The following is a 27,177-nucleotide window of genomic DNA, read 5'->3' on the forward strand; positions in this document are numbered from 1 at the left end:
CTGCGCGGGGGGGGCGGGGCCTGCCCGCGGCCTCGACCAATGGCCGCCCGTCTTCCCCGCTGTGGGCGGGGCTAAGCCCCCCAGCAGGGTGGGCTGCGCGTGGCCTGACTGACAGGTGGCAGGGGCGGGGCCAGCCCCCAGGACCCCGCCCAGCGGCTGCCACCTGCCCGCGCGGTTGCCGTGGTGACGGGAGCAGACACAAAGGCGCGCGGGGGCGGCCCCGAGTAACCCCGACCCCGGGGACCCCCGCACCTCCCCATGGATGGACCCCCCCCCGCCCCCGGACACCCCCCCTCCGGTTCCCCATGGCCCCCCCATGGATGGACCCCCCCCCCCCCCAAGACCCCCGTGGACCCCCCCCCATGGACAGACACCCCCCCCATGGCCCCCCATGGATGGACCCCCTATGGACACACACACCCCCACACACACACCCCGATCCCCCATGGACCCCCCCCATGGACCCCCGCACCTCCCCATGGACACCCCCCCTCCCCGGACACCCCCCCTCCGGTTCCCCATGGCCCCCCCATGGATGGACCCCCCCCCCCCAATGACCCCCGTGGACCCCCCCCCCCATGGCCCCCATGGATGGACCCCCTATGGACCCCCCCCCCGCCAATCCCCCACGGATCCCTCCATGGACCCCCGCACCTCCCCATGGACACCCCCCCCCCCCATGACCCCTGTGGACTCCCCATGGACAGACACCCCCCCCCCCCCATAAACCCCCCATGGATGGCCCCCCCAGACCCCGACCGTACCCCTCCTGACACCCCCAGGTAATTCCCCCATGACCCCCCATGGCACCCCCCGACACCCCCACCCATAGCATGACATCACTCCTGCATGGCCACCCATGACATCCCCGTAAGGCCCTCCCAGTAACACCCAGCTGCGCCCAGTACAGCCCAGTACAGCCCAGTAGTGCCCAGTAACACCCCGCAGTGCCCAGTAACACCCAGTACAGCCCAGTAGCACCCAGCAGTGCCCAGTACAGCCCAGTAGCACCCAGCCAGTGCCCCGTAACACCCAGTACAGCCCAGTAGTACCCAGTACAGCCCAGTAACACCCAGCCAGTGCCCCGTAACACCCAGTACAGCCCAGTAGCACCCAGTACAGCCCAGTAGCATCCAGCTGTGCCCAGCACAGCCCAGAGGTGCTCAGTAGTGCCCAGCACAGCCCGGCAGATCCCACCAGCGCCCAGCACAGCCCAGTATCGCCCAGCCCACGCCAGCAGCCCCCAGTCACACCTGGTAGCCATGGCACGGCCCCTCTCAGTGGCCCAGGCTCAGAGCGTGTGGGGACGGGACATGGGAGGACACGGTGGACCGGTGGCATGGGGGATCCCACGTGCAGAATGTGGCTCCCAGTGCCCGGCAGTGCCAGGGCTGGTGCGTTGAGTGGGGACATGGGGCAGGGTCAGGGCTGCTGGAGGGATCTTGCTATCCCATCCCCATCCCCTTCATCCCATCCCCTTCATCCCATCCCCTTCATCCCATCCCATCCCATCCCATCCCCATCCCATCCCCATCCCCTTCATCCCATCCCCTTCATCCCATCCCATCCCATCCCATCCCCATCCCATCCCATCCCCTTCATCCCATCCCATCCCCATCCCATCCCCATCCCATCCCATCCCATCCCCATCCCCATCCCCATCCCCATCCCCATCCCATCCCCATCCCCATCCCCATCCCCATCCCATCCCCATCCCCATCCCATCCCATCCCCTTCATCCCATCCCATCCCAGCCCCATCCCCATCCCATCCCATCCCCATCCCCATCCCATCCCATCCCCATCCCATCCCATCCCCATCCCCATCCCATCCCCATCCCCATCCCCATCCCCATCCCCTTCATCCCATCCCCATCCCATCCCCTTCATCCCATCCCCATCCCATCCCCATCCCATCCCATCCCCATCCCCATCCCATCCCATCCCCATCCCATCCCCATCCCCTTCATCCCATCCCCATCCCCATCCCCATCCCATCCCATCCCATCCCCATCCCATCCCCATCCCATCCCCATCCCATCCCATCCCATCCCCATCCCATCCCATCCCATCCCATCCCATCCCCATCCCCATCCCCATCCCATCCCATCCCCATCCCATCCCATCCCATCCCCATCCCCATCCCATCCCATCCCATCCCATCCCCATCCCATCCCATCCCCATCCCATCCCATCCCATCCCCATCCCCATCCCATCCCATCCCCATCCCATCCCATCCCATCCCCATCCCCATCCCATCCCATCCCATCCCATCCCATCCCCATCCCCATCCCCATCCCATCCCATCCCATCCCCATCCCCATCCCCATCCCATCCCATCCCATCCCCATCCCCATCCCATCCCCATCCCATCCCATCCCATCCCCATCCCATCCCATCCCATCCCATCCCCATCCCATCCCATCCCCATCCCATCCCATCCCCATCCCATCCCCATCCCCATCCCATCCCATCCTTGGGGACCCCCAGCTCCCCAGGTCCCTTTCCCTCCCCAGCCCCCCAAGCCCCGGTCCCTCAGCCCCTGCTCACAGGGCAGGTCCCACTGTCCCCTCAGCATCGCGGTGGCCTCACCTGAGCCCGTCCTGGGTTTGACGTCTGCCGCGTGTCATTCACTGGGGGCTGCAGTTCAGCTCGTGTCTGCCAGGACCCCCGTGTCCCCTCCAGCAGAGCTGCCCCAGCCTGTGTCACTGCCAGGGGCTCTGCCCGCCCGGGGCAGGACTTTGCCTTTGTCCTTGTAAGGTCCCTGCTGGCCCTTTCCTCCAGCCTGGCTCAGTCCTCGAGCAGAGTGACTGGTCCCCACAAACTTGGTTGTCACAGAACAGTTTGGGTGGGCAGGGACCTCCCAGCCCACCCAGTGCCACCCCTGCCATGGGCAGGGACACCCTCCACTAGCCCAGCTTGCCCAAAGCCCCATCCAACCTGGCCTTGAACCCTGCCAGGGAGCCAGGGGCAGCCCCAGCTTCTCTGGGCACCCTGTGCCAGGGCCTCAGCACCCTCACAGGGAAGGATTTCTGCCTCACATCTCATCTCCATCTCCCCTTCTGCAGCTTCAGGCCATGCCCCTTGGCCTGGCACTCCCTGCCCTTGGCACCAGCCCCTCTCCAGCTTTCCTGGAGCCCCTGCAGGGACTGGAAGGGGCTCTAAGGTCTCCCCACAGCCTTCTCTTCTCCAGGCTGAACCAGCCCAACTCTCTCAGCCTGAGGTCTCCAGAGCAGAGGTGCTCCAGCCCTCGCCTCATCTCCGTGGCCTCCTCTGGCCTGGCTCCAACAGCTCCATGTCCTTCTTGTGCTGGGGACCCCCGAGCTGGACGCAGCACTGCAGGGGGGTCTCAGCAGAGCGGAGCAGAGGGGCAGAATCCCCTCCCTCGACCTGCTGCTCACGCTGCTGGACACGCAGCCCAGGACACGGGTGGCTTTCTGGGCTGCCAGCGCACGTTGCCGGCTCATGGTGAGCTTCTCGTCCCCCAACAGCCCAAGTCCTTCTGCTCAAGGCTGCTCTCCATCCATTCCCTGCCCAGCCTGGAGTTGTGCTTGGGATTGCCCCGACCCACGTGCAGGACCTTGCCCTTGGTCTGGTTGAACCTGAGGAGGTTCCCAGGTGCCCCCCAGCCTGCCCGGGTCCCTGGGGATGCCAGCCCCCCCGGTGCAGATGCCAGCCCCCCCAGTGCATTGCCTGCAAGCGTTACCTGCAAACCCCACCGAGCGCAGAGCACAGCTCTCCGAGCCGCCCACCGCACCCGCCGCTCGCCCACCCGTGTCCACCCACCGGACCCCACGTCCCAGCGTGGGCACACACGCTCAGCACCGGCTGTTCGGGGATGTCCTCCACCCCCAGGGTCATCCCTCCTGTCCCGTCACCTTCTGGAGGTGACCCGGAGGGGCTCACGAGGCCCTGCAGCCCCTGGGCACCCTTGGGTGCAGCCCCTGGGGGGTCAGGGTGTCTCAGGAGAGCCCCCACTCGGTTCTCCCCCATTTCGGGCAGTTCTCCTGCTCCCGCCCCATCTCCAGGCCCGTGTCACCCGTCCCTGCCGTCCCCAGCCCCAGCGTGTCCCTGGGCACCCCCCAGCTGGGGGGGAGGTGGGTGGGGATTTGGGTGCTCTCCCTGGCCCCGGGATGCCGCAGCCCTGCTTGAGCTGCAGCGTCCCCACGAGCCCCCCCAGCCCGTCCCCACCACCCCGACCCCGTCCCCGTGACCCACCCGTCCCCTCGCCCCACCAGCTCCTCTCCTGGGCTCTGTCCCGCGAGGGGTCCCCTGGGCTCATCACCCCGCCACCTCGGGGTCCGGCGTAGGGACTGGGGGGTCCCTGGGAGTCTCACCACCCGCCCCGCGCTGCCCAGCTGGAGGGGAAACTGAGGCAGGAGCTGTGCAGGGCCGGCTCCTGACCTGCGGCTCGTGGGGCAGAAACGCGGGGTCCCACCGTGCCGGGGGGGTCTGCACCCCCACGCCTGGTGCTGCACGAGCAAAGCCCCCAGTGACCTGCCCCGAGCGCCGGGCTCAGCCTGCGGCCCCCCCACACCCCAGACTGGGACCCCACTGCCCGCCGGGCCCCCACCGTGTGCACTGGGACCCCAGCACCCACCCATCGCTCGCTGGGACCCCAGCACCTGCACCGGGACCCCAGCACCCACCGGGACCTGCCCCCCCCCAGACGCCGAGAGGACACAGAGACCACAGGGAGGTTTTTTTTTTTCTCTTTTTTTTTTCCTCTTTTTTTCTTTTTTTTTTTTTTTTGCACAAAAACAGTACATTTATTCAAGTGTTCTCCAGCACAAGTACATTAGAAAGGAGCTCGTCTGTATTATACTCTTCTGGGCACCAAAGAAAAATAAAAAGGAGGATGGGATGGAAGCGGAACGGACAGACTTTCTACATCTGCTGCACGCATTGACCTTTAATTAGTTCAGAACAGCTATGTCACGAGCAATACTTACACAGATACAACAGAGTGCCGGGCAAGCCCCGCGGGCCAGAACCATACGGTGAAATGCACAGTATTCAGCGGCAATAAATAGAGAAGCGACCCTAAAAAAACAAACCAACAAAAAACAAAAGGAACGAACCGAGAGAGAGAAAAGTAGAAAATAAAAGGGGGTGGGGGGGGGAAGAGCAGCTGGGGACGCTGGGCCGGGGCGGCCGCGGCGGTGCCGCCGGCGCTGCCGGGAATGTGGCGGTCGGGCGCAGGCTGAGCCAAATCATAGGAGAGGAGGGTACCGAACTCTACGCGTTTATTCCTCGGTATGAGTACATGATTCCCCACAAATAGTTAAGCGTCAGCTACTTCAATGTCTAGGCTAAAACACATGAAATCTCTCGTTTAGTTTTCAAGTACAAAGTTAAAATGCCTTTTTGTTTTTTGTTTTTTTTTTTAATAATAATATATAAGAGTAAAATAATAGTGCTCTTTGAAACTCCACTACAAGAAAACAAAACAAACAGTCATTGTCCAGACAGCAGACTTAATTTAACAATATATATTTTTAATAAAATGTTTTAGCACCGTGTTTGTCACCTACTCCCTCGGCAGATCTTAAGGAATTTAGGCTTTTTTTTTTTTTTTTTAGTTTCATCTAGGGCTGTGCAACAAAATTTGTCTGTTTGTTTTAAAAAAAGATGTGAGTCGGGTACGTTAAAAACTGAACTCTTTCCCCAGGCATCCCCACGGTCCCCACCACCGCCGGCGGCTGGCACGGAGCTGCCCACGTGCCCCCGGCACCGCCGAGCCGAGCCCGGCGCCTTTCCAGTTGTGCCACGACGGGAACCTGCTTCCCGCCGGCACCGGCTCTGGCACCGGCCCGGGCGTCCCAGCCGCGGGCGCCCGGGGCGGGTGCAGGAGCCGTCCGGGACGCGCCAACGCCGCGCCGGGCCGGCACCGCACGCTGCAGAGCCGGCCGGGACCCAACCCGCAGAAGGCGCCGCGGGGCCCAGAGGGTCCCAGGGAAGCGCTGCAGGATGCACCGGGCCGGCACGGCGCGGCGGGGCCCGCCGGCACCCCCGAACCCCGCTGCAGGGCCGTGCCAGGCTCGCACCCAGCACTGCGGGGCCGTGTAGCACCTTGCGCCCGGCGCTGCAGGGCCACGCACGACTTGCAAATGGTGCTGCAGGATTGTGCAGCACCAGCACCCAGCGCTGCAGGGCCGTGCAGGATCAGCACCCAGCGCTGCAGGACCAGCACCCAGCGCTGCAGGACCAGCACCCAGCGCTGCAGGGCCGTGCAGCACCAGCACCCAGCGCTGCAGGGCCGTGCAGGATCAGCACCCAGCGCTGCAGGACCATGCAGGATCAGCACCCAGCGCTGCAGGGCCGTGCAGGATCAGCACCCAGCGCTGCAGGACCGTGCAGGACCAGCACCCGGCACTGCAGGGCTGTGCAAGACTGACCAACAGCGCTGCAGGGCCGTGCAGCACTCGCGCCTGGTGCCGCAGAGCCATGCAGAACCTGCAGGCGCTGCCGCAGGGCCGTGCAAGGCTGACGTGCAATGCCGCAGGGCCGTGCAGGACCAGCACCCAGCGCTGCAGGGCCAGGCAGCACTTGCAGCGGGTGCTGGGGGCCACGCAGGACCTGCAGACAGCGCCGCAGGGCGGTGCAGGACCCGCAGCCGGTGCTGCAGAGCCGCGCGAGATTCGCATGCGACGCTGCAGGACCCCCCGTGCGGGACCCGCAGACAGCGCTGCAGGGCCGTGCAAGGCTCGCACCCGGCACCCGGTGCACCCGTCCCGTGCCGGACTCGCCCCGGCGCTGCGGGGCTGCACGGGACCCGGCCCTGGGGCCAAGCCGGAGCCTGCGGCCGTGGCTCAGCGCCCAGGGCCGGGGTGCCGCGTCCCGCCTCGCCTCCTTTACCACCCGGCAAAGCTGGGCCCCGCGGTGCCCCCCGCCGCGGCCGCCCCGCGCCGGCTCAGCTCCCCGCACCGACAGAGGGGCCTCTGAACCCCTGGTAGCACCAGGCGCGGTGGGGAGGTGGGGGGGGCCCTGGGGCCGCCCCCCGCCCGCCCCCGCTGCCGTCGGTCCCAGCACCTCTCAGCACCCCGGGGCCGCCGGCGCGGCTCGCTGCCAATTAGCCAGCACCCCGCACCGAGCGGCCGGCGGCCCCCGCCTGCCCGTGGACCCCCGGCACCTTTCACAGTTAGAGAAGAGACGGCGACGGGGCCGGAGACCCTCCGTGAGCCTCCCCCGCGCCGTAGCACCAGTCCCTGCCCCCGCCGGAGCCCCTCCGCTCCAGCACCGGGCACAGGATCCGGCCACCCCAGCGGGCGCTGGGGACGTGGGGCGATGCCCCCGCACCGAGCCGGACCCACCGACCTCTCGCGGCACCCACAGCTGCCAGACAAGTAGCACCATCCACAGCAACGCCAACACCTGCCCGCGTCCTGCCTGCACCCTGCCTGCACGCACCACGGCTCCCCTCTGCACCGCCAACGCCATCGTGGCTCCCGGCCCGCTGCGGCCGCCTGCCCTCAACACCGACACCGCTGCTCCCGCAGCACCCCTGCGCCCGCCGGGCACCCGTCACCGCAGCACGGGGCACCGGCGGGACGCAGCTATGCCAAAACCACGCCCGGACGGAGGAGCGATGCCCCGAGCCGCCGGTGCAGGTGATGGCAGCACCAGGGTGCCATCCCGGCTCACCGGGGCATCGCCCTCCTGCCGACCAGCCTGGCCCCGCGGATGTAGCACCAGGGTCCGGGGACCCGCAACCGTCCCCGTCCCGCGCCGGAAGCGCCCCAGCCACGCTTCGGCACCGCTCCGTCCCACGCTCGCTCCCTGCCTGCCTTCCGCCCCGTCCGCATCCACGCCGGCGCGGCACCGCCGCCGCAGCTTTCGGCAAGACCCCGATTCGCAGCACCCGTGCCCCGCGCCGCCTCGGCGGGCAGCACCCGTGGGCAGGAGCGGGCAGGAGCGCCCCACCGCCGGGTCGGGGAGGGGGGGGGGGGAAACAACCAGCACCAGCCTGGCCGGGGACGCCACGTACGCAGAAGAGCACCAGTACGTTTGTGCGCGTCGCGGGCAGGGCGGGCAGCGCGGGCAGGGCCGGGCAGGGCAGGGCGGCCGCCGCCGAGGGAGGCGCTTCCTTTTGGGACAGAAAAAGGTTATTGCATGACTCGGGATGGAGACGCTTCCCGCCCGGCCGCTGCCCCGGCCCCCTCCCGCGCCGCTCGCTTGGAAAGGCCCGGCACGTAAGGCAACATGGAAGCTGATGTCTCGACTCACCCCGCTGTTTAAAAGCACCATTATGAAGTCAGGTTGTACAGTAGTAACAGTACCTTTTATATATATATATCTATATCTCATATCTATCATATATATATAAACTGTAAACAAGAGGTAACAGCGGCTTCTAAGATTTGCTTTCTTCAAGGTTTCCTGTGTGGTAGGCACCCAAAATACTGTAGAAAAGGTGTGTGTTGTGGTGTGTGTGTTCTCGGCTTCCCTGCCAGTTGGGTTGGCTCCATATCACCAGTGAACGGTGCTGGTGGAAAAGAGTGAGGCTCAGTCGCTGGGCGTTGCGGAGCCGGCCGAGCGCCTCCCTGCCGCTTCGCGCTCCCCCCAAGCTCACCGGGCCGGTGGCCGGCGGCCCGTGGCCGCGAGCTCGGCGCGCGCTCGGCGCAGACGGAGCGGGTCTCCTTCGCCTCCGCCTCTCCCGGCTGGGGTTTCCCGCTGCCGTTTCCCCTCCTCCGAGAGCGGAGCTGGCGACGGCGTCTCGTCTCGCCCGCTGCTCCGAGAAGCAGAAACCGAACCAACAGAAAAACCCAGCCAGAAAAGAGCGGAAAATTAAAAGGTTACCCCCAAAAAAATGGTTTTGGTTTTTCATTTGCTTTTTTTTTTCGTTTCGTTTTTGTTTTGTGGTTTTTTTGTCATTTTCGTTGGTTTTTTTTGTGTTTTTTTTTTTAAATAGGCTAAAAGCTGAACATTGGAAATTCAGGAGAGGACACCGAACCCTTTTGCTCGGGGAGACGTATGCCGGGTTCCCGTTGGGCTGCGAAATCCCGTCTCTCTTCTGGGTGCTGACTCTTCTCTCATTCCGTGTTTTCACTTCTCTTTCCTTGGTTTTGTTTCTGACTCGCTCCGTGTCACCAGTTCCCGTCTGTCTCTCTTAAACGCAGGCAAAGTATTCCTTCAGGGGAGCGAAGAGGTGGCGGATCACCGGCACGCTCCAGGATCTGCCGAGCAGTCTCTGCCGGGCCAGGCGGCTCATGTTGGACACGTCTGTGTAATGCACCGGGAAGCCAAAGACCCTGCGGGGACACGGAAGGGAGCGGGGGGGACGACACAGGCGGGAGCGGGGTCAGGGGGGCGTCCCAAGGGACACGGCGCTGCCGGACCCCCTCCCCAGCGCGCGCACAGCCCCATGGCGAGCCCCCGGCCGGCCGCGGTACCTCTCCATCTCCGTGCACCACAGGATGTCCTCCTTCTCGTTCATGAAGACGGGGAAATGCTGGTCCTTGCCCTGCTTGATGGAGTTGGAGCGAGTGGTGATAGTTCGCACTTTGCTGAACTGCAAGAGGCACAGGCTCGTCACGCGGAGGGGGACACGAAGCCGCCGGCGCGCCGGCAGGGCTGACCGCGGGCAGGCGGCGCTGCCCAGCACCAAATCTGAGACTCCCACCCCGGGGTGCCGGTGCCGTCGCCGTGTCCCTCCCCACTCACAGGACCCCTCCCCTGCAGCCCAGGGGGTGCGGGACCACCAGGGACGGCCACCGGACCCCACCGCCCCCTCGGCCATGCCATGCCGTGCCGCGTCGCGGGGCTGACCTTTGCTATCCTGCCGTGCTCCAGGCACTCCTGCAGCTCCAGCTTATCGTTGACTGTGGACGCGAGTGGCCTGGGAGGGAGAGACGGGGTGGGCACGGGGTGGCAGCACCACGTCCCTGTGTCCCCATGCCGGCACCCGTGTGGGCGCAGGGCAGCTCTCAGCTGGGGCTTGGGGGGTGCTGGGCGGCCGAGGCCAGTTTGGGGGGCTGCGGCACGTGATGGTGAGAAGCGGCCCATCCCCGTGGGAGCCGGCCCGTGGCCACCAGCGTGTGCCACCACGGTGCCCGTCTGGGAGGGGACCCCCAGCCCCACCAGCAGAGGGTAGCAATGACAGGACCAGCCTCCTCTATGGGGGCCACCGCTCCGGGCTTTTGGGGTGCGCACTGACCTGGCACCGCTCTGCGAGCCCCCCCTGCTCTCACCAGCACCAGCCGGGGCAGGGGACCCCCAGAGCCAGGTCTGGGCTGGGGGAGAACCAGGGGTCCGGCCCTTTCCGCAGATCCTGGCTGCGCCTTCCCTCCTGGTGCCGGACCAGCGGCTGCGGCCGCCCCAGCCCCACGGCAGGCAGGGTGACGGGCAGGCAGGGTGACGGGCAGGCAGGAGAGCGGTGCAGCGCAGCTCCAGGGCGCTCTCACCAACCTGTTCATCCCGGGAAGGTTCCCCCAGAAGTACCGTGCCCTGTGCGCTGCAGACACTTCTTTGGCATCAATCATGACGGGGTTGGACTGCAAGGAGGGAGAGAGGTGAGAAGTCAGCGGGGCTCGGCACCCTGCGGCGGGGGCAGGACCCCCCGGTACGGCACCTCCCGGCACTCACCTCCAGGAAGCGTGAGATGTCCCTCTTGTCGCTCACCCCCATGGCCACCACGTTCTCGAAGAGCCAGAAGAAGGGCCGGTCGTCGCCCTCCTTGGGCCGGGCTTCGTGCAGCAGGCGGTAGAACTCGAAGAAGAGCCGCCCGGTGCCCTCTGGGCAGGAGAGAGTGAGAGGGGCCGGCAGCGGGGGGCCGGTGGTGGCAGCGGGGGGCCGGTGGCGGGGTCCAGCCCCAGCCTGGTGGGGAGACACTTACCGTAGAGCCCCTTCCTGGCCGGGTTGACGATGGAGAGGTCGTTGCAGGGGCTGCCCCCGATCACCAGGTCGAAGGGCCCCCACTCCTGTATCTGCAAGGGGAAGAGCCCCCGGTGAGCCGGGTGCCGGTGCCGGGCGCCGCCGCCTGCCTGGGGGACAGCGCGCCTGCCGGGGGCACGCCGGACACGTGGTGGGGGTGGATGGGGCCGAGCTCCCCATGGGACGGCGAGGCTGTGCCGATGAAGCCCCCCATGTGGGGAGGTGCAGAACAAGGGACGGGACCCATCTTGGGGACACGGGGGCGCTTGGGGGGACCCGCTGGCTGCAGGGAGGGGGGAGCCGCGGGGGTCCGGCAGGCAGGACGTACGTGCTTCTGGGTGACATTTCGGACGTCCCCGACGTACATGATCTTGCCCTGGTGCCTCACCATGCCCACGGTGATGGAGTCCTCGCACACCTCGGAGGCGATGTAGCGGTCCACCTGGATGCCCAGGTCCTTCAGCACCAGCAGGCCTGCGGGGAGCGGGGCTGGGGTGGGCGGCGGGGCGATGGACCCCCCGTCCCGACCCGACCCTTCCCACCCTGGCAGCGCCACCCCCCCTTCCCTGCCTCCCACCAGCGTGGGCCCCCGGAGCCAGGGACAGAGGGGACGGCGGGGGCTGCCCATGAGAATACCGGGCCGGGGTCCCGCAGGCGGCACAGGTCTGTCCGATGGGTGTGGGACCCCCCTGCCCCGAGGCTGGTCAGTTGTGGGGTGCAGGCAGGCTGCTCACCCCACTCCTGCTCCCTTCCACCCCCCCAAACGCCCCGAGGAGGGTCCCTGTGGGGGCTGCTGGGCCGGAGACCCCCACCCACCTGTGGCGATGCCGTCGAAGAGCGAGAGCACCCGGATGGGCTTCCTCTTCTCAGCTGGCACCGGTGGGTACACCTTGGGTGGGTCCTGAAAGACACGGGTGGGCGTCAGGTGGGAAGGGGGATGTGGGGCAGGGGGGACACGAGGGCAGTGGCGACATGCGGGCAGCGGGGACGTGGGGGCAGTGGGGAGTGGTGACATGGGGGGCAGCAGGGAGGGGTGACATGGGGCAGGGGTGACACGGGGGCAGCGAGGAGCCCGGCTGGGGCACTCACAAACTCCTGGTCGTGGTTGTTGGCGAAGAACATCTGGAGGCGCGAGGGCCAGTCCTCCCGCCGCCGCAGCAGCCCGTAGACGCCCTTGTGGCCGCACATGTAGCAGTTCCAGGGGTCCTCCTTGATGGCCGCCTGCGCCGCCCCCGGGCCCACCAGCAGGTCCACGCACTCCACACAGAAGCACCTGGGAGAGCCGGCAGCCGGCATCAGCGGTGGAGCTGGGCTTGGTGCCCCCCGGCAGCGTCCCCGCTATGACACGCTGGGGACACGGTGCCCCCGGCACGGCACGGCTGTCTCGGGCGGCTGCGCTGCCAGCGGGACCAAGGCCAGGCTGCGGCCGTGCCCGTCGAAGGCCGGTGGTGGGGGGCACACCGGGACTGGCAGTCCCACGCCAGGGCCTGCCGCACCGCCCCAACCTCTGCCAGCCCCGTGAAAGACCCACAGCTGGGGCCTGCGGCATCGCCGAAACCTCCCCAGTCCCACGCCAGGAATGGAGCATCACCGAAACCTCCCCGGTCTGACACCAGGACTGCAGAAATCACCAAAACCTCCCCAGCCTCGCGCCAGGACTGGGGCATCACCATAACTTCCCAGCCCCATACAGAGAGTGTGGCATCACCAAAATGTCCCAGCCCCAAAGCAGGACTGGCATCACTGAATTCCCATGCCAGGACTGGGGCACCACAAAACCTCCCCAGCCCCACATCGGACTATAGAATCACCAAAACCTCCCCAGCCTCATGCCAGGACTGGAGCATCACCAAAACTTCCCCCCAGCTCCACAACAGGACTGGGGCATCACCAAAACCTCCCAGTGCCATACTGAGAATGTGGCATCACCAAAATGTCACAGCCCCACACCAGGATCACTGGCATCACTGAAACCCCATGCCAGGACCATGGCATGACCAAAACCTCCTCAGCTCCATGCAGGGAATGCAGCATCACCAAAACCTCCCCAGTCCTGTACCAGGACCGTGGCATCACCGAAACCTCCCTAGGCTGATGCCAGGACTGTGGCATCACCAAAACCTCCCCAGTCCCGTACCAGGACTGTGGCATCACCAAAACTTCCCCAGCCCTGTGCCAGGAGTGTGGCATCACCGAAACCTCCTTGTCCCGATGCTGGGACTGCGGCATCGCCAAAACCTCCCCAGCCCTGTGCCAGGACCGTGGCATCACCAAAACCTCCCCAGCCCCACGCCGGGATGGCGGCACCAGACCTGCAGCAGTTGTTGTTGCCGCACATGAGCACCTCGCGGCCGCCGCAGCAGATGGTGCAGTAGGACTGGTAGCCGTCGTCGTCGTACTGGTACGCGCACTCCAAGAAGCAGTTCTGGGGGAGAGCCAAGGCATGAGCGCGGTGCAGCCCGGGCCCTGCACCGGGGACGCCGGGATGCCGCTGTGGCAGAGGGGCCTGGGCACGGAGACCTCCGGGACAGGGCGTTTGGGGGAAAACGGCCGTGCCCGCCTGGCGCCGGGGCTGCCCGCGCTGGCCGTACCTTGCAGTTTTGGCACATTCCTCCGATAAATAGAGGGTGCTCCAGGGTCACGTTGAGGCTCCCGCAGGAGATGCAGATGTCTGGGGGGGCAGGAGGGAAGACGTCACCCCCGGGCTCTGCCACCTCCCGGAGTGAGCCCAGTTCTGCGCCACCCCGGCCCCCCAGCCCCCCAGCCCTGCCTCGCTCCGTGCCCAGGCTCAGCCCTTCCCGTGCCGCTGACCCCAGCCCCGGGCAGTGTCCCGGGGTCCCTGCCACCATCCGGGGCGGCCCGCCATCACGGCTGTGCTGTCCCTGCTGCCAGCCAGGCTGAGGGGTGGGACGAGCCTGTCCTTGGCCCCCCCCCCCCCCCCAGAGCCGGGCTTTGCCCCACACTCACCTTCGATGTTCCTGCATTTCTGCCGGACCTCGTAAACGAGCCGCTCTAGGGAGGGAGAGCGGTGTCAGGGGTGGGGGTCCGGCCTGGCGCCAGCCCTGCCCCAGCCAGATCCCCTTCGCAGCGGGGGGAAGGGAGGGGACCCCGGGGGGAGGGTCCCTGATGGAGAAGGGGGGCAGCTTTTGCCCGCAGCCCCCCCGGCGAGCACGGCCCTGCCGGCACCGGGACCAAGCCCCAGCAGGGTTATGGCCAAACCAACCCCTGTGGCGGGGGGTGGGCGCGGGGGCACCCCCAACCCCCAGGCGGTACCTCGGGTGCGCTCGTCGATGATCTCCTTGACCTTGGGCTTCTCTGTTGTGCTTTTCCTGGGTTTTTTGGCGGGTGGGGGCGGTGCGTAGGCAGCTGCTTCCGGCTCTACCCACATCTCCGTGTAAACTTCTTTGTAGGGGTTTCGCTCCTCTGCGAGGAATGCGTGGGGTCCCGTCAGCGGGGTCCCGCCATCAGCCCCCGCAGGGGGACCTGCCCCCCAGGACCCGCCAGCCCCACGGCGCTTCCTCTGCCCAAGCCTGTACCACCCCGGCGATGCCAGAGTTGATGGCCGGCGGTCCTGGGGGACATGCGCCGAGGCCACCGAGCAGGATCCCGTGCCTGCCCTCGCTCACCTTCGGGGGGCTCCAGGCCCTTGGGGCCGGAGGGCTGGAAGCCACCCAGGGCCCACTCAATCATCTGCTTGTTCTGGATCTCCACCACCTTGGAGGTGTCCGTCTCATCGTTCTCGGGGCACGCTGGGAAGATCTTCCCTGCTCTGCTGCTCGCCACCTGCCAGGGGAGCCGCAGGCCTGGCCGTCACCCACCCACCCACCCAGCCGAGGGGGTCCCCACGCTCAGTCCCCCGGCTGCTCCAGCCAGGCAGCCCCCCAGCCCCACGGGACCTGCACGGCCAGACCCCTCCATCGCCCCACAAGAAACCCCCAACACCTTCCAGCACTGCCAGAAGACCCCCGGAGCACCAGGTGCGCCCCCACAGCCGGTGCCCCCCCGCAGCCGCCGGCACTCACCTGCAGCACCTCGTAGATGGCTTTGCGGTACATGGGCTGCTTGTTGTAGGTGGCCTGGTGGAAGGCGCTGGCGAAGGAGCTGAGCGGCAGGAGCTTCTCCACGCAGACCTGGGGGACGGGATGTGGCCGTGAGCTGGGGGGAACGGGACACCTGGGGATGGAAGAGGGGCTGCCCAGACCCCCAGCCCCACGGGTTCCACTTACCACCGAAAACTTGCCGTCCCCAAACCACATCACCCAGCGGGTGCCCTCGGCCGCCCGGCTCCGGCCCGTCATCCACCAGGACACGATGCGGCCGGGCCACCAGGAGAAGCCGCGCAGCTTGCCCCACACCAGCTCCCCGATGCCGAAGCCCCGGCCGTCCTGCGCCGGAGAGGAGACGGAGGAGGTGAGAGGCTGGCGGGGAGGGGGTACCCACGTCCCTGGGGGGCAGCGGCCCCGCAAGCCCCCCCTTCCCCGGCCGGCCCTGCCCTCACCTCGTACTCGGGCTCGTCGTCGGCTGACTTGGAGGCGTTCTTGTCGATGGCGTCGGCCACCACTGGCTCAGGCGTGGTGGCCACGTTGGGCGAGGCGGGGTCGGTGGGCTGCTGCGAAGCGGGGGGGCTGGCCTCCTCCTCCTTCTGGGGCTCGGCCCGCGGCGTCTCCTCCACCACGTTCATCACGGCGATCACCTTCGCCTTCTTCTCCGCCTGGGGACGCACACCCCCCCCCCACCACACGGGTCAGGGCAGGGCGGGGGGCATGGCTCACCCAGCACCCCCAGATGTGGGCAGGGTGCCCTGGACCAGCCGGGCCGAGGGGCCGCACTGAGCCCCCCCAGACCCTGGCCCGGCAGCCGCCCCCCCCGGCACGCGTGGATCCCCCACCCTGCCCGCCCGGCCGGGGGCTCCTTCGGTCCCGGGCCTCAGTTTCCCTCTGTGGCGGGGGGGGGGGGGGGGCAAGAGGTGGCGGCCGCTCCCCCCAGGGCTAACCCCCCCGGCCTGTCCCCCGGGGTGCAGCTCCACGGCCCGAGGAGCCCCCCGACACCCGCTGCCTCTGTCCCGGGACACCCACCGCTCCCGGAGCCGTGTCACCCTCTGCGGGTCGCCCGGGGACCCCTCTCCCCCCCCCCCAGCCCCGCGGTGCCCCCCGCCGGACACCCGCTGCCCCCGGGCCGAGTGTGCTGAACTGCGCTGGCCGGGCCGAGCCGAGAGCAGGGCCCGGGGCCCGGCCGGGACACCCAGCTCCGCCGGGCAGGGAATGCCGGGCTCAGACGGAGCGGGCCGAGCCGAGCCGAGCCGAGCCACCTACCCATGCGGGCTGGCGCCGCGGCGGGCCGCGCCGAACTGAGCCGAGCCGAGCCGAGGGGGGCCGGACTGAGCCGAAGCGGACCGAGCCGAGGCGGGCCGAACTCAGCCGAGCGGAGCCGAACGGAGCCGAGCCGGTCCGGGCCGCGGGGGCAGGCCCGGCGGTTCTTTGTCTGGGCTCCCCGGGTCACATGGTGCCTCCCGGCCCGGCTGGTTGGCTGCGGCGGGGAGGGGCCGCGCGGCGCCGAGGGGACAGCCCGGCCCGGCCCCCCCGCCCGCGCCTCGGCCCGGCTCGGCTGCGCTCGGCCCGGCTCGGCAACTCGGGTCGGCTCGGCAACTCGGGTCGGCTCGGCAACTCGGGTCGGCTCGGCAACTCGGGTCGACTCGACTCGGCTCGGCCCCGCTCGGATCTCTCACCGTGGCCCGATCCCGCTCGGCTCGGCTCGGCTCCCCGCGGTCCGGTCCGTGCAGTTCGGCTCGGCTCCGCTCGGCTCGGCCCGGTGCACCCCACCGCCGTCCCCGCTAGCCGGGCCCGGGCCCCGGGGGTCGTGCGGCAGCAGAGGGCTGGGGGCCCCCGCGGTACTCACCGGCCCGGCGGCAGCGATCCCGTCCGGGCTGGGCTGGGGCCGCCTCCCGGCCGCGGGGCCGCTCCGCGCCGCCTTTTGTCCCGGGGCCGCGGCCCCCCCGGGCCCTTTGTGCTGCCGAGCAGGGGCCGGGCCGGGCCGGGCCGGGGGGGGGGGGGGGGCGGCGGCGCCCCGGGGGGCCTCGCCCCGGCACCGCAGGAATCCGCCCGGGGGGCTCCGGCCCCGCGGCCCAGTTCGCCCAGCGGCACACCGGGGGGTGGGGGTGCCCCGGGCCCCACTGCAGCCCGGGGAAGGCCGGGGAAGGCTGGCACGCCTCGGCACCGGCCCGGACCACTGCGCCCAGTTCAGCCCAGTTCAGCCCAGTTCAGCCCAGACCCACGCGGCACTGGTCTGGGACCACAGCTCCCAGTTCAACCCAGTTCAGCCCAGATCCACACGGCACTGGTCTGGGACCACAGCTCCCAGTTCAGCCCAGTTCAGCCCAATTCAGCCCAGACCCACGCGGCACTGGTCTGGGACCACAGCTCCCAGTTCAGCCCACTTCAGCCCAGTTCAGCCCAGACTCACACAGCACTGGTCTGGGACCACAGCTCCCAGTTCAGCCCAGTTCAGCCCAATTCAGCCCAGACCCACGCGGCACTGGTCTGGGACCACAGCTCCCAGTTCAGCCCACTTCAGCCCAGTTCAGCCCAGACTCACACAGCACTGGTCTGGGACCACAGCTCCCAGTTCAACCCAGTTCAGCCTGGACTCACATGGCACCAGTCTGGGACCACAGCTCCCAGTTCAACCCAGTTCAGCCTGGACTCACATGGCACCAGTCTGGGACCACAGCTCCCAGTTCAACCCAGTTCAACCCAGATCCACACAGCACTGGTCTGGGACCACAGCTCCCAGTTCAGCCCAGTTCAGCCCAGTTCAGCCCAGATCCACACAGCACTGGTCTGGGGCTACATTGCCCAGTGCAACCCAGTTCAGCCCAGTTCAGCCCAGACCCACATGGCACTGGTCTGGGACCACAGCTCCCAGTTCAACCCAGTTCAGCCCAGACTCACATGGCACCAGTCTGGGACCACAGTGCTCAGTTCAGCCCAGTTCAGTCCAGACCCACATGGGACCAGTTTGGGACCACCTCGCCCAGTTTGGCCCAGTTCAACCCAGTTCAGCCTGGACTCACATGGCACCAGTCTGGGACCACAGCTCCCAATTCAGCCCAGTTCAGCCCAGATCCACACAGCACTGGTCTGGGGCTACATTGCCCAGTTCAGTCCAGTTCAGCCCAGACCCACGTGGCACTGGTCTGGGACCACAGCTCCCAGTTCAGCCCAGTTCAACCCAGTTCAGCCCAGACCCACACGGCACTGGTCTGGGACCACAACTCCCAGTTCAACCCAGATCCACACAGCACTGGTCTGGGACTACAGCTCCCAGTGCAACCCACTTCAGCCCAGTTCAGTCCAGACTCATGCAGCACTGGTCTGGGACCACAGCTCCCAATTCAGCCCAGTTCAGCCCAGATCCACACAGCACTGGTCTGGGGCTACATTGCCCAGTGCAACCCAGTTCAGCCCAGACCCACATGGCACTGGTCTGGGACCACAGCTCCCAGTTCAACCCAGTTCAGCCCAGACTCACATGGCACCAGTCTGGGACCACAGTGCTCAGTTCAGCCCAGTTCAGTCCAGACCCACATGGGACCAGTTTGGGACCACCTCGCCCAGTTTGGCCCAGTTCAACCCAGTTCAGCCCAGACCCACATGGCACCAGTCTGAGACCACAGCTCCCAGTTCAGCCCAGACCCACACGGCACTGGTCTGGGATCACAGCACCCCGTTCGGCCCGCCCGCACACTGACACCAGTACCGGACTGGTCCGTCCCAGCCGCCCCAGTTCACGCCCGCCCGCAGGCTGCACCCCAGCAGCACCCCCAGCCCGGGCCGTCCCCCAGCAGCGGGTGCCCCACGCACGGCCCCGACGAGCCAGATGTGCCGGCACACGAGAGCCGGCGCACCCCAAAGCGCCTTCCCCGGCTCGGGCCCCCCAGCCCCGTCCCCACCCGCCAGCCACCCCCGTCCCCCCGCAGCCAGGCGCCCAAGGGATGTCCCCAGCATGGGACTGCCGGTGCTGTGCCGTGTCCCGGCCTCCGTGTCCCGGCCTCCGCGTCCCGGCCTCCGTTCTGGTGGCCAGGCCGGGTTGGGCGCTGCCGGCTGCGGGGGCTGTGCCGGCACCACGAGGCCGGCAGCGAGGACGAGGCGGCAGCACCAGCCCGCACCGCAGCGTGTCCCCATGGGGGGTGACGCTGAAGGAGCACCCCGCGTCCCCGGGCGATGAACCCGCAACCGGCCCCGCTCATTTTCACGGGTTTGCCCCCATACTCCGCACCGCTCGCTCGCCGCCCCGGCAGCAGCCCGTCACCCACGGGCTCCACCGGCAGCCACGTCCCCTCTCCTTCCCCGTGGCCGGCGGCAGGCGGGGGCAGCCCCCGCGGACCCCCGGGCAGGAGGCGGGTGCCCAGCTGCCGGGGGTGCGGGCAGGGCTGCGGGGTGCTCCCTCGAGCAGCGCCCAGGGTGTGGGGTGCCGGACTGAGCTGCGGCACGGCTGCTGCGGGGTACCGGCGTTGCCGTCCCGGCGTGGCAGGGTGTTTTAGGAGCGAGCCCTTCACTGATGCCGAGCGAGGCAAGGAGCCCACGCGGGACATGGTCGCAGTGGCAGCCCTGGCCCCCCGGGACGGACCCCGCCAGCACCCCGGCAGCACCTGGCCGCCCTCCCGCCAGCCCCGGGCAGGGGGTCCCCAGACCCCGGGCAGGCGGTGTCCTGCTGAGCGGCGGCTCCGGGACCCCTTTGTGTTGCAGAGTGGAGGGACAAAGGGGCGGATGGCCGTCACCCGGGGCGTGGGGCTGGGAATGGGGTGGCAGCACAGCCACGGGGGGGGGGGGGGGCCCGGGCCGATGGGCAGCCCCCTGCCCAAGCAGCCCCTCGGGACCCCACACGCCAGCAGCACGCCTGCACCCCAATGCCGGGTGAGCCGCACCGGCCGCGGTGGGATGATGCCGGCACCCCACGGGCACCCCACGGGCACCCCACGGCCGTGCCAGCACAACCAAGCCGGAATGAAACGATCATTTACGCGTGTGTCCTCCCTCGGGCAGGGACCCCCGGCGAGGGGCACCCAGGGGCACGGGGGTGCGTGGGGCACCCACTGGGGCTGGGCCCACGGGAAGAGCCGGGAGGGGCCCCGAGGGGGGCGGTGGGGGGGGAGGAGGAGGAGGAGGAGGAGGAGGAGGGACGGAGCCCCGGCAGCGGGCAGAGCTGCTCCTGCTTTGTCCTCGGGGAGGAAATCTCCCATCCGCCGGTCGTTAAGATAAGCTGGATCTCCGGGGATGGGCACGGCCAGACAATCGGCCCCACCGCCTGCCCTCGGGCCGCAGGCAGCTCTGCCAGCCCCTGCCTCATCCCCCCCAGCCCCTGCTTCATCCTCATCCCCGCCACCACCCCCCATCCCCAGTCCCTGTCCTTGCCCCATCCCATCCCATCCCATCCTCATCCTCATCATCTCCATCCCTTGTCCTTGTCCTTGTCCTTGCCCCATCCCCATCCTCATCCTCATCCTCATCCTCATCCTCATTCCCATCCCATCCCCATCCCATCCCCATCCCCGCCCCACGGCTGGCACAGTGTTGGGGGTGCACAGCCGGGGATGTCCCGGCACAGAGGGGCAAGGGCCAGTGCCCGGACCTGCACAGTGCTGGGGCCAGCGAGCGGCAGTGACCGCCCTCGAAGGCTGGTGGGGGTGAGGAAGAGGAGGGAAGGCTGGAGGGGGCCCCAAACAGCGCTGGCGTGGTGTGGCACGGGCGGTGGTGTCCCTGCCACGGGTGCATGGAGCACGGCGAGCCCTCGTGTTCGGGGAGGGGGGGGAAGCCCCAGCACCGTCCGGGGATGAGGAGCAGCCGTGCCCGGCCGATGGGACGCTGCCAGCCCGCTCCGCTCGCTAAAAATACGCCCTGAGGTGACTAATGACAGGTTTGGGGACCTCCGCAGAGGGGAAGCAGCCGGCACCGAAGGGCTCCAACGTGGCGAGACGAGGCAGGGCTGGCGCCGGGCAGGTGGGCTGGGCACGGGGGGCCGTGCCGTGGGAGCCCCTTCCCGGGGAGGGCTTCCCGTCCCCGAGCCCTCCAGGTCCCTGGCACTCCCAACGCAGCAAACCTCTTCGGGGCACGGCCAGCGCCACGTCCGGCACGGGGAGCTCACCGGAGGGAGGGAAAGGGCAAGGCTCCCCCCGCGACGGAGCCACGCGGGCTGTGGGGGGCACGTCCTGTCCCCCGTGCCGGGGAGCCGCATCGCTGGCCCCACCACCCAGTGACAACTGGTGCTGGGCACGAGCGCGCGGCGGTTGTCAGCCGAGACCGGGGGAAAGGCCGATCCGGCCCGAAAACGTTTCTGGCTTTCTCCCGTAATGAAAAGAAAACACTTATTCTTATTAGAAAAATAAAGGAATTAAACGCGGCTAAATTCAGCATTGTTTGAGAATGAGAGACTCCTCAAAAGAAGTATTTTGATTTTTTTTTAGCATTTTTTCCCAATTATTTTTGGCTGACGAGCGATTCTGGCTGACCTGGATCTGCATTTGTTTTGGCGAGCGAACCGTGTGTTGGAAAATTGTTACTCAGCGGCTGCAACCACCAACCTCCCCGGCCGCGCCGAGCTGCGGTTTGCCCCGCATGCTCGGCACGGCCCGGCCCGGCGCTGCCTGCACCACCCGGCACGCAGCGCGGGCAGGGCCGGGGGGGCCGCGAGGCCGGGCACTGCCGGGCAGCCCACACCGGCCCGTGGCCGGAGCCCACGGCGCAGGGGCCCGTCCGTGGCGCCGCCGGCAGCAGCTGCAGTGCTGCTCGTGGCCAGAGCGCGGCTGCACCGGGAGCTGCGCCGTTCTGCGGCTGCGGGCAAAGGCCTGCATCCTGCATCGCTGGTGCCCCCCCACTGGGGTGCAGGCAGCAAACCCTGGCCACGACCACGCGTTTGGCAAACCCCCCCGCAGGCACGCAGCCCACCCGCGCTCGGGGGTGCCCGTGCTGGCTGCACACCCCTCAGGTCACCCCCCGGCTCCACCGGCCCACCCTGCGGCAGCCGGAACCTCTGCCCGCGGGCAGCAGCTGCACGGTGACCCCTGAGCCCCCACAGCTGCCAGCCCCCACCCCGGCGGCGGGACCCCCCGTGCCCGGGAGGAGCCGATCCACGAGATCCCCTGGCAGAGCCGCCCTGGCCGTGCCGTGCCCCAGGGGGACATCGTGGCCGTGCCACCCACGCCCTGTGCCCCCCGGCACTGCCCTGGCCGTGCCAGCCGTGCCCTGTGGGACATCTCAGCCACGCCAGCTCCCCCGTCCCGGTGCGGTGCCAGCGTGACGGCACTCGGCAGCGCGGGGCTATAAATAGTGCCGCGGGCGGCGGTGGCGGCACGAGGGGACCTGTTGCCAGGGAGACCTGCCGGCAGCTGGTGCCGACGCAGAGAACGGGGCGAGGGGGGGACGGCGGTGGGGATGGGACCCCTGGGGCGCCGCAGACCCCCTGCCCCATGGCACCCCCCGAGCGGCCGCTGGCACCGCGGCCTGCCCGCAGCCCCGCGCCTGCGTTGCCCCCCGCCGCTGCCCTTGGCTTTGCTGGTTTCGGCTGCGTCACGGCGCACGCTGGTTCCCCGGGAAACCGTCAGGAACGGCACCATCTCGGCACATCCCTCGGCACATCCCGCGGGAGAAGGAAGGGCCCCGCGCTGCCTGCGCCGGCAGGCCCCTGCACCGGCGGCCGCGCACACACCGGGCCCCTGGCTTATGGTGGCCCGGGGAGGGGGCGCAGGCGTGAGAAACGCAGCTGCCCGCCCCAGCCATAGTGTGAAACCCGGGTGCGGGCAGGGCAGCGGCGCCGCCGCAGCCGTCCCACGGGGAGCACCAGCCCCACCGCCGGCCCCACGGCACGGCACGAGCCGGGGTGCCTGCGGCAGGGCTGCCCGCCCGAGCCCCCGCCACGTGCTGACCGCCCTCATGCAGCCGCTCCCCCCGGCACTGCCGGAGCCCGGCAGAGCGCTCTGCACGTGCCGTGTTTTGCCAGAGCTCTGCCTGCCGTCCTTAGCGACGCCGCAATTAGCCGCGGGGGCCTGCGAGATGGCTGGACGCCGCAGGGCTTGGGGTGCTGGGACCACGCGATCCACCCCGTCCCAGCATCACCACCGCGCCACGGTGCCCGGTGCCCGCCCCCGGCTCCATACCTCCCTCTTCCAGCGGGCCAGCCACTCGTCCCGTTTCCTCTTGCTGATGTAGTAGGGGTCCCCGGCCTGGAAGGTGTGCCGCTGCATGGGCCGCTGCCGCAGGCTCGACTCCCAGCCCAGCCCGCCGCGCAGCCGCCCGCGGGAGCCCTGCCGCCGGAGGGAGAGAGAGCAGGCTGAAGGCCGCGGCTCCAGCGCCGCCACGGGCACCGGGGACGGCAGCGCGGTGGGAGCCGTGACCCTGGACAGGCAGGAGTTGGGGGGCAGCGGGGGGGGTGGAGCAGAGCTGCTTCGGGGGGCTGGAGTGGGCACCCCGCTTGTGCACGCTGGGACTGGCCGGGGCAGATGGGCACCACCGCCTGCCTGGGTGCACAGACGTGCACACCCCCATGTGCACACCCCATGTGCACACCCCCCATGTGCACACACCCCCATGTGCACACCCCCCATGTGCACACACCCCCATGTGCACACCCCCCTCATGTGCACACACCCCCCATTGCACACACCCCCATGTGTGCACACCCCCCCATGTGCACACCCCCCCCATTGCACACACCCCCATGTGCACACACCCCCATGTGCACACACCCCCATTGCACACCCCCCCATGTGTGCACACCCCCCCATGTGTGCACACCCCCCCATTGCACACCCCCCCATTGCACACCCCCCTGCTCTGGCCCACATCTGCACCAGGACCTGGATGCACCAGGGCCGGGCACCACACTGGGGCTGGCCGCACCGCGACGGGCACTGCCGGCACCACCCCGGGCGCAGATCTGCCCGGAGTCGATGTGCTCTGCCGGGGCACCTGGGGAGGTGTGGGGTCAGCCCGGGAGCACCGTGCCGCGAGGAGGGCTGGATGGAGGGGGTTCACCGGCCCGGCCACAGCTCGGTGCCGCCCGGTGCCCAGCACAGAGGCGGGCGCTGCCCGGTGCCCGGCTGTGGGGGTGCAGGAGCCCAGGAGCCCAGGAGCCCCGTCCTGCTGGGAACCCCGTCCCTGCAGCTGGGAACCCCAGGGCCGCCGCTGCCGAGGGACCGCGGGGTGCCGGTTCCCGCGGGCATGGGGAGCGCCAGGCTGCCCGGTGGGCTGAGCGGCCGTGCCCGGCTCCTGCGGTGCCTCGGTGCAGCCCCCGGCAGGGGCCCGGCCCTGGGACATACTTGCCTCCATTTTCAGGGTGTCGAAGTTGTTCTCCTCCTTCTCTTCCTTGCCTGCACACAGAACAGAGAGGAGCCATCAGCGGGGGCTCAGCTCGGTGCTATGGGGCAGGGCCCCCCGGCCCCCGCAGCTGAGACGGGGCCCACCCGGGACCCCCAGCCCGGCCAGGGGGTGGCCCTGGCCCGGGGAAGGGCACCCATCGCCGCCGTGCGAGGCCTGGGCCGTGCTCCCCGGGGGACGTTGGCTGCCGGGACGTGAGCGGGCTGCTCCCGCGCCCCCTCCCCGCACCCCAGCCGGGGCTCCGGGGGCTCGGGGGTCCGGGGGAGCGGCTGCGGGCTGGGGCGGGCAGGGGAAGCGTGCCGAGCCTCGCCGGCTTCCTGTGCTATCGGCACATCTCGCGCGCTGCAGGTACACGCCGAGCCACTGCCGGGAAAGCGGCTAAAAATAACCCCGACCGTTTCTGGGGTTGCAAACCTCCGCGCACCCCGAGCTGCCAGCGGCCGGGGCCGAGCACGGGGAGCCGGGCTGCAGCGTGGGGCGTGCCGGCGCCTGCATGCCGGGGCACCCACCCACCCGCGCCGCAGCCGGTGGGTCCCTGCGCTGGGGAGGGCATCGGCGTCGGGGCTGCCGGGCTCCAGCTGGCCCAGCCAGGACCTGGCTGCAAGGCGGGGGCTCGCCCGGGACCCCCAGGGCCCCCTCGCCGGCCGAACACGCGCCCCGTTGTGCTGCAGGGTGCAGCGTCCCCCGGGTCCTCGGGCCGTGCCGCAGCCACAGCCCCCCGACACCCACCCAGCCCTGCGGGACACCCAGTCCCTCAGCCGGCACACGGGGACCTGACCCCCCCGCAGCAGCCGCCCCCCCCCAGAAGCAGTGAGTCCCGAGCAGGAGAGCGGCCCAAGAGTCCTGCTCTGAGTGCTGGGGGCACTGGGAGGCACTGGGGACACTGGGAGGCACTGGGAGCCAGGAGCTTTCTGGGTCCATGCTGGGGTAGGAGTGGGTGCGTGCCCTGGGTGACCTGTCCTGGTCCGTGGGGATCTCAAGTGGGGAAACTGAGGCACGGATGAGGGAGGGGACCTGGCCAGTTCTGAGAGGAACTGCTGGTCACCTCTGTCACTGGGTCCAGCAACCCAGGCACCGGGACTGGCCAAACTGGGGGGCACCAACCGCACTGGGGGGCACGTGGCTGGTGTCCCCCCACCTCTCTGCCACCCTGCCCGCTGTGCGGTGCAGAGCCCAGTGCCGGGCCGTCACCAGTGCCGGGGCTGCTGCAGCGCCTTCCTGTGCTGGGCCACGGTGGCACTGCGGCCGCAGCTCGCTGCCCGAGCACCCCGCACACGCCTGGCACGGCCGGGGCTCGGCGAAGCCGCCGGCCTCAGCTCCTGCCCGCGCCGGCGCTCCGCGGCAGCGCCGTGCCCTGCGCTCTCTGCCGGCCTGCTGTGCCGATGGGCCGGGACGCAGAGCTACTGACCCACGGCAGGGTCCTGCCCGAGACCTTCCCCCACCAGAGATTTCGGCAGGGACGGGACAGGGGGGACAGCGAAGGGGTGCGGAGCTGGCGGGGCGGCCGGGAAGTCATGCTTGGGCAGCGCTGGAGGAGCAGGGCAGGTCCTCAGCTCCGTGCCGGGCCAGAGCGGCACCGAGAGGCGAAGAGCCAGCGTGCGAGGAGAAGGAACCGCCATGGAGGCAGCACGGGGGGTGAGGGGTGCTGGGGAGAGCCGGCCGGCCGGCGGCGTGAGGCAGCGGGAGCTGAAGGACCAAGGAGCAGAAGGGGATCCAGCAGGAGCCAAACCTGTCGCTGGAAGGCGATGCCGCCGCCGCCGACCTCGGCACAGGCGTGGCCCAAGTGCTGGAAATGGCTCCCAGGGAAGGGAGCGAGCTCCCGGCGGCTGTCACGGCTGCCCCAGGCACGGGGGCTCCGGGTACCACCGGGTACCGCTTCAGCACCCTCCCCAGGGCTCCTGTCCCGAGCCCAGCGGAGGAGCCTCGGGGCAGCACTGGGGCAGGCGGTGCACGGCCGTAGACACCGGCTGCTTGCAGGAAAGCGCCGGAGAAGAGAGGAGAGGAGGGAAGAGCCTCCGGGTGATCGGTGCTGAACAGCAGCCCAAGGCTGGAAGGTGGAACCCGGCCTGCTCATGGCACCCACGTCCACGGCACCCACACTCACGCACCGCGCTCATGGCACCGTGCTCACGATCCCGCCGGTCCCCGCTGCTGCCGGCCGCTGGATCCAGAGCGATGGCAGAGGCGGGAGCCGGCAGCAGGGCACCCCCAGGGCTGCCCCCACCCCACTCCACATCGGGACACGCTGCTCCCACCGGCGCTGGCTCAGCCCGCCTGGTCCAGCTCCCCTCGACTGCCGCGGTCAGCCCGGCACCGGGGCCGCACCACGACCCGCGCCTGAGCAGGGCTCTCCCCGACCGTCTGTACCGCGCTGCCAGCTGCGGCTTCTCCGCTCCCTCGGCCGCTGCTCTGTGCCTCGTGACTGCAGCAGCATCTGCATCGCTCGTCTCCAGCCCGGCCTCTCCCAGCGCCAGCCCAGCGCCAGCCCAGCGCCAGCCCAGCCTGTCCCCGCTCATCCCCGTCCCTCGCCTGGCATGGCCGGCAGTAGGTCTCTGCTGGTCTGTGCCTGTGGTGCTGAGCGGCTCGACTCTGCCTGGCCAGGAGCTCGGGCACGGCTGGGCAGCACCCGGGGCTGGCGTGGGCCAGGGAGTGGGTGCCCAGTGCTGGGGGCTGCAGGGGGGCTGAGGGTCTCGCAGTGTCGGGGGGGGCAGGGCTGGGAGCCCTCCCCGAACCACACACACGGACCCGCACCCACGCTCACGGACACGACACACCCACGGACTGGTGGGGGTCCCCCCAGTCCAGCCCCCCGCTCCGCCCGGGCCACCGGAGCCGCTGCTCAGGACCACGACCAGAGTCCCCAGGGACGGCGAGCCCACCCGGGGTTCAGGGGGACCCTCCCGGCTCCAGCGTGTGCCCGTGGCCCCCGTCCCTGGGC

At 69.2% G+C, this 27,177-nt stretch overlaps 1 protein-coding gene across 2 annotated transcripts in view; it reads right to left on the reverse strand.

Moving 5' to 3' along the window:
- Positions 1-8,813: 8,813 nt before the first annotated feature.
- Positions 8,814-27,177, reverse strand: part of DNMT3A (DNA methyltransferase 3 alpha) — a 41,962-nt gene continuing 23,598 nt past the window's right edge. For both annotated transcript variants that reach the window (XM_054820015.1, XM_054820014.1), the window contains exons 5-23: positions 24,186-24,232; positions 23,021-23,167; positions 15,371-15,583; positions 15,099-15,257; positions 14,895-15,002; positions 14,499-14,655; positions 14,146-14,295; positions 13,840-13,884; positions 13,464-13,543; positions 13,185-13,297; positions 11,962-12,145; positions 11,689-11,773; positions 11,201-11,346; positions 10,835-10,925; positions 10,585-10,733; positions 10,408-10,493; positions 9,769-9,838; positions 9,393-9,511; positions 8,814-9,251 (exon numbers count right to left, since the gene is read on the reverse strand). In XM_054820015.1, coding sequence (XP_054675990.1) covers positions 9,110-9,251; positions 9,393-9,511; positions 9,769-9,838; positions 10,408-10,493; positions 10,585-10,733; positions 10,835-10,925; positions 11,201-11,346; positions 11,689-11,773; positions 11,962-12,145; positions 13,185-13,297; positions 13,464-13,543; positions 13,840-13,884; positions 14,146-14,295; positions 14,499-14,655; positions 14,895-15,002; positions 15,099-15,257; positions 15,371-15,583; positions 23,021-23,167; positions 24,186-24,232 — 2,291 coding nt within the window. In that variant the 3' untranslated portion in view covers positions 8,814-9,109. The remainder of the gene's footprint in view (positions 9,252-9,392; positions 9,512-9,768; positions 9,839-10,407; positions 10,494-10,584; positions 10,734-10,834; positions 10,926-11,200; positions 11,347-11,688; positions 11,774-11,961; positions 12,146-13,184; positions 13,298-13,463; positions 13,544-13,839; positions 13,885-14,145; positions 14,296-14,498; positions 14,656-14,894; positions 15,003-15,098; positions 15,258-15,370; positions 15,584-23,020; positions 23,168-24,185; positions 24,233-27,177) is intronic.

This window comes from Grus americana, chromosome 3, assembly GCF_028858705.1.
Source record: "Grus americana isolate bGruAme1 chromosome 3, bGruAme1.mat, whole genome shotgun sequence".
Taxonomy (NCBI): Eukaryota; Metazoa; Chordata; class Aves; order Gruiformes; family Gruidae; genus Grus; species Grus americana.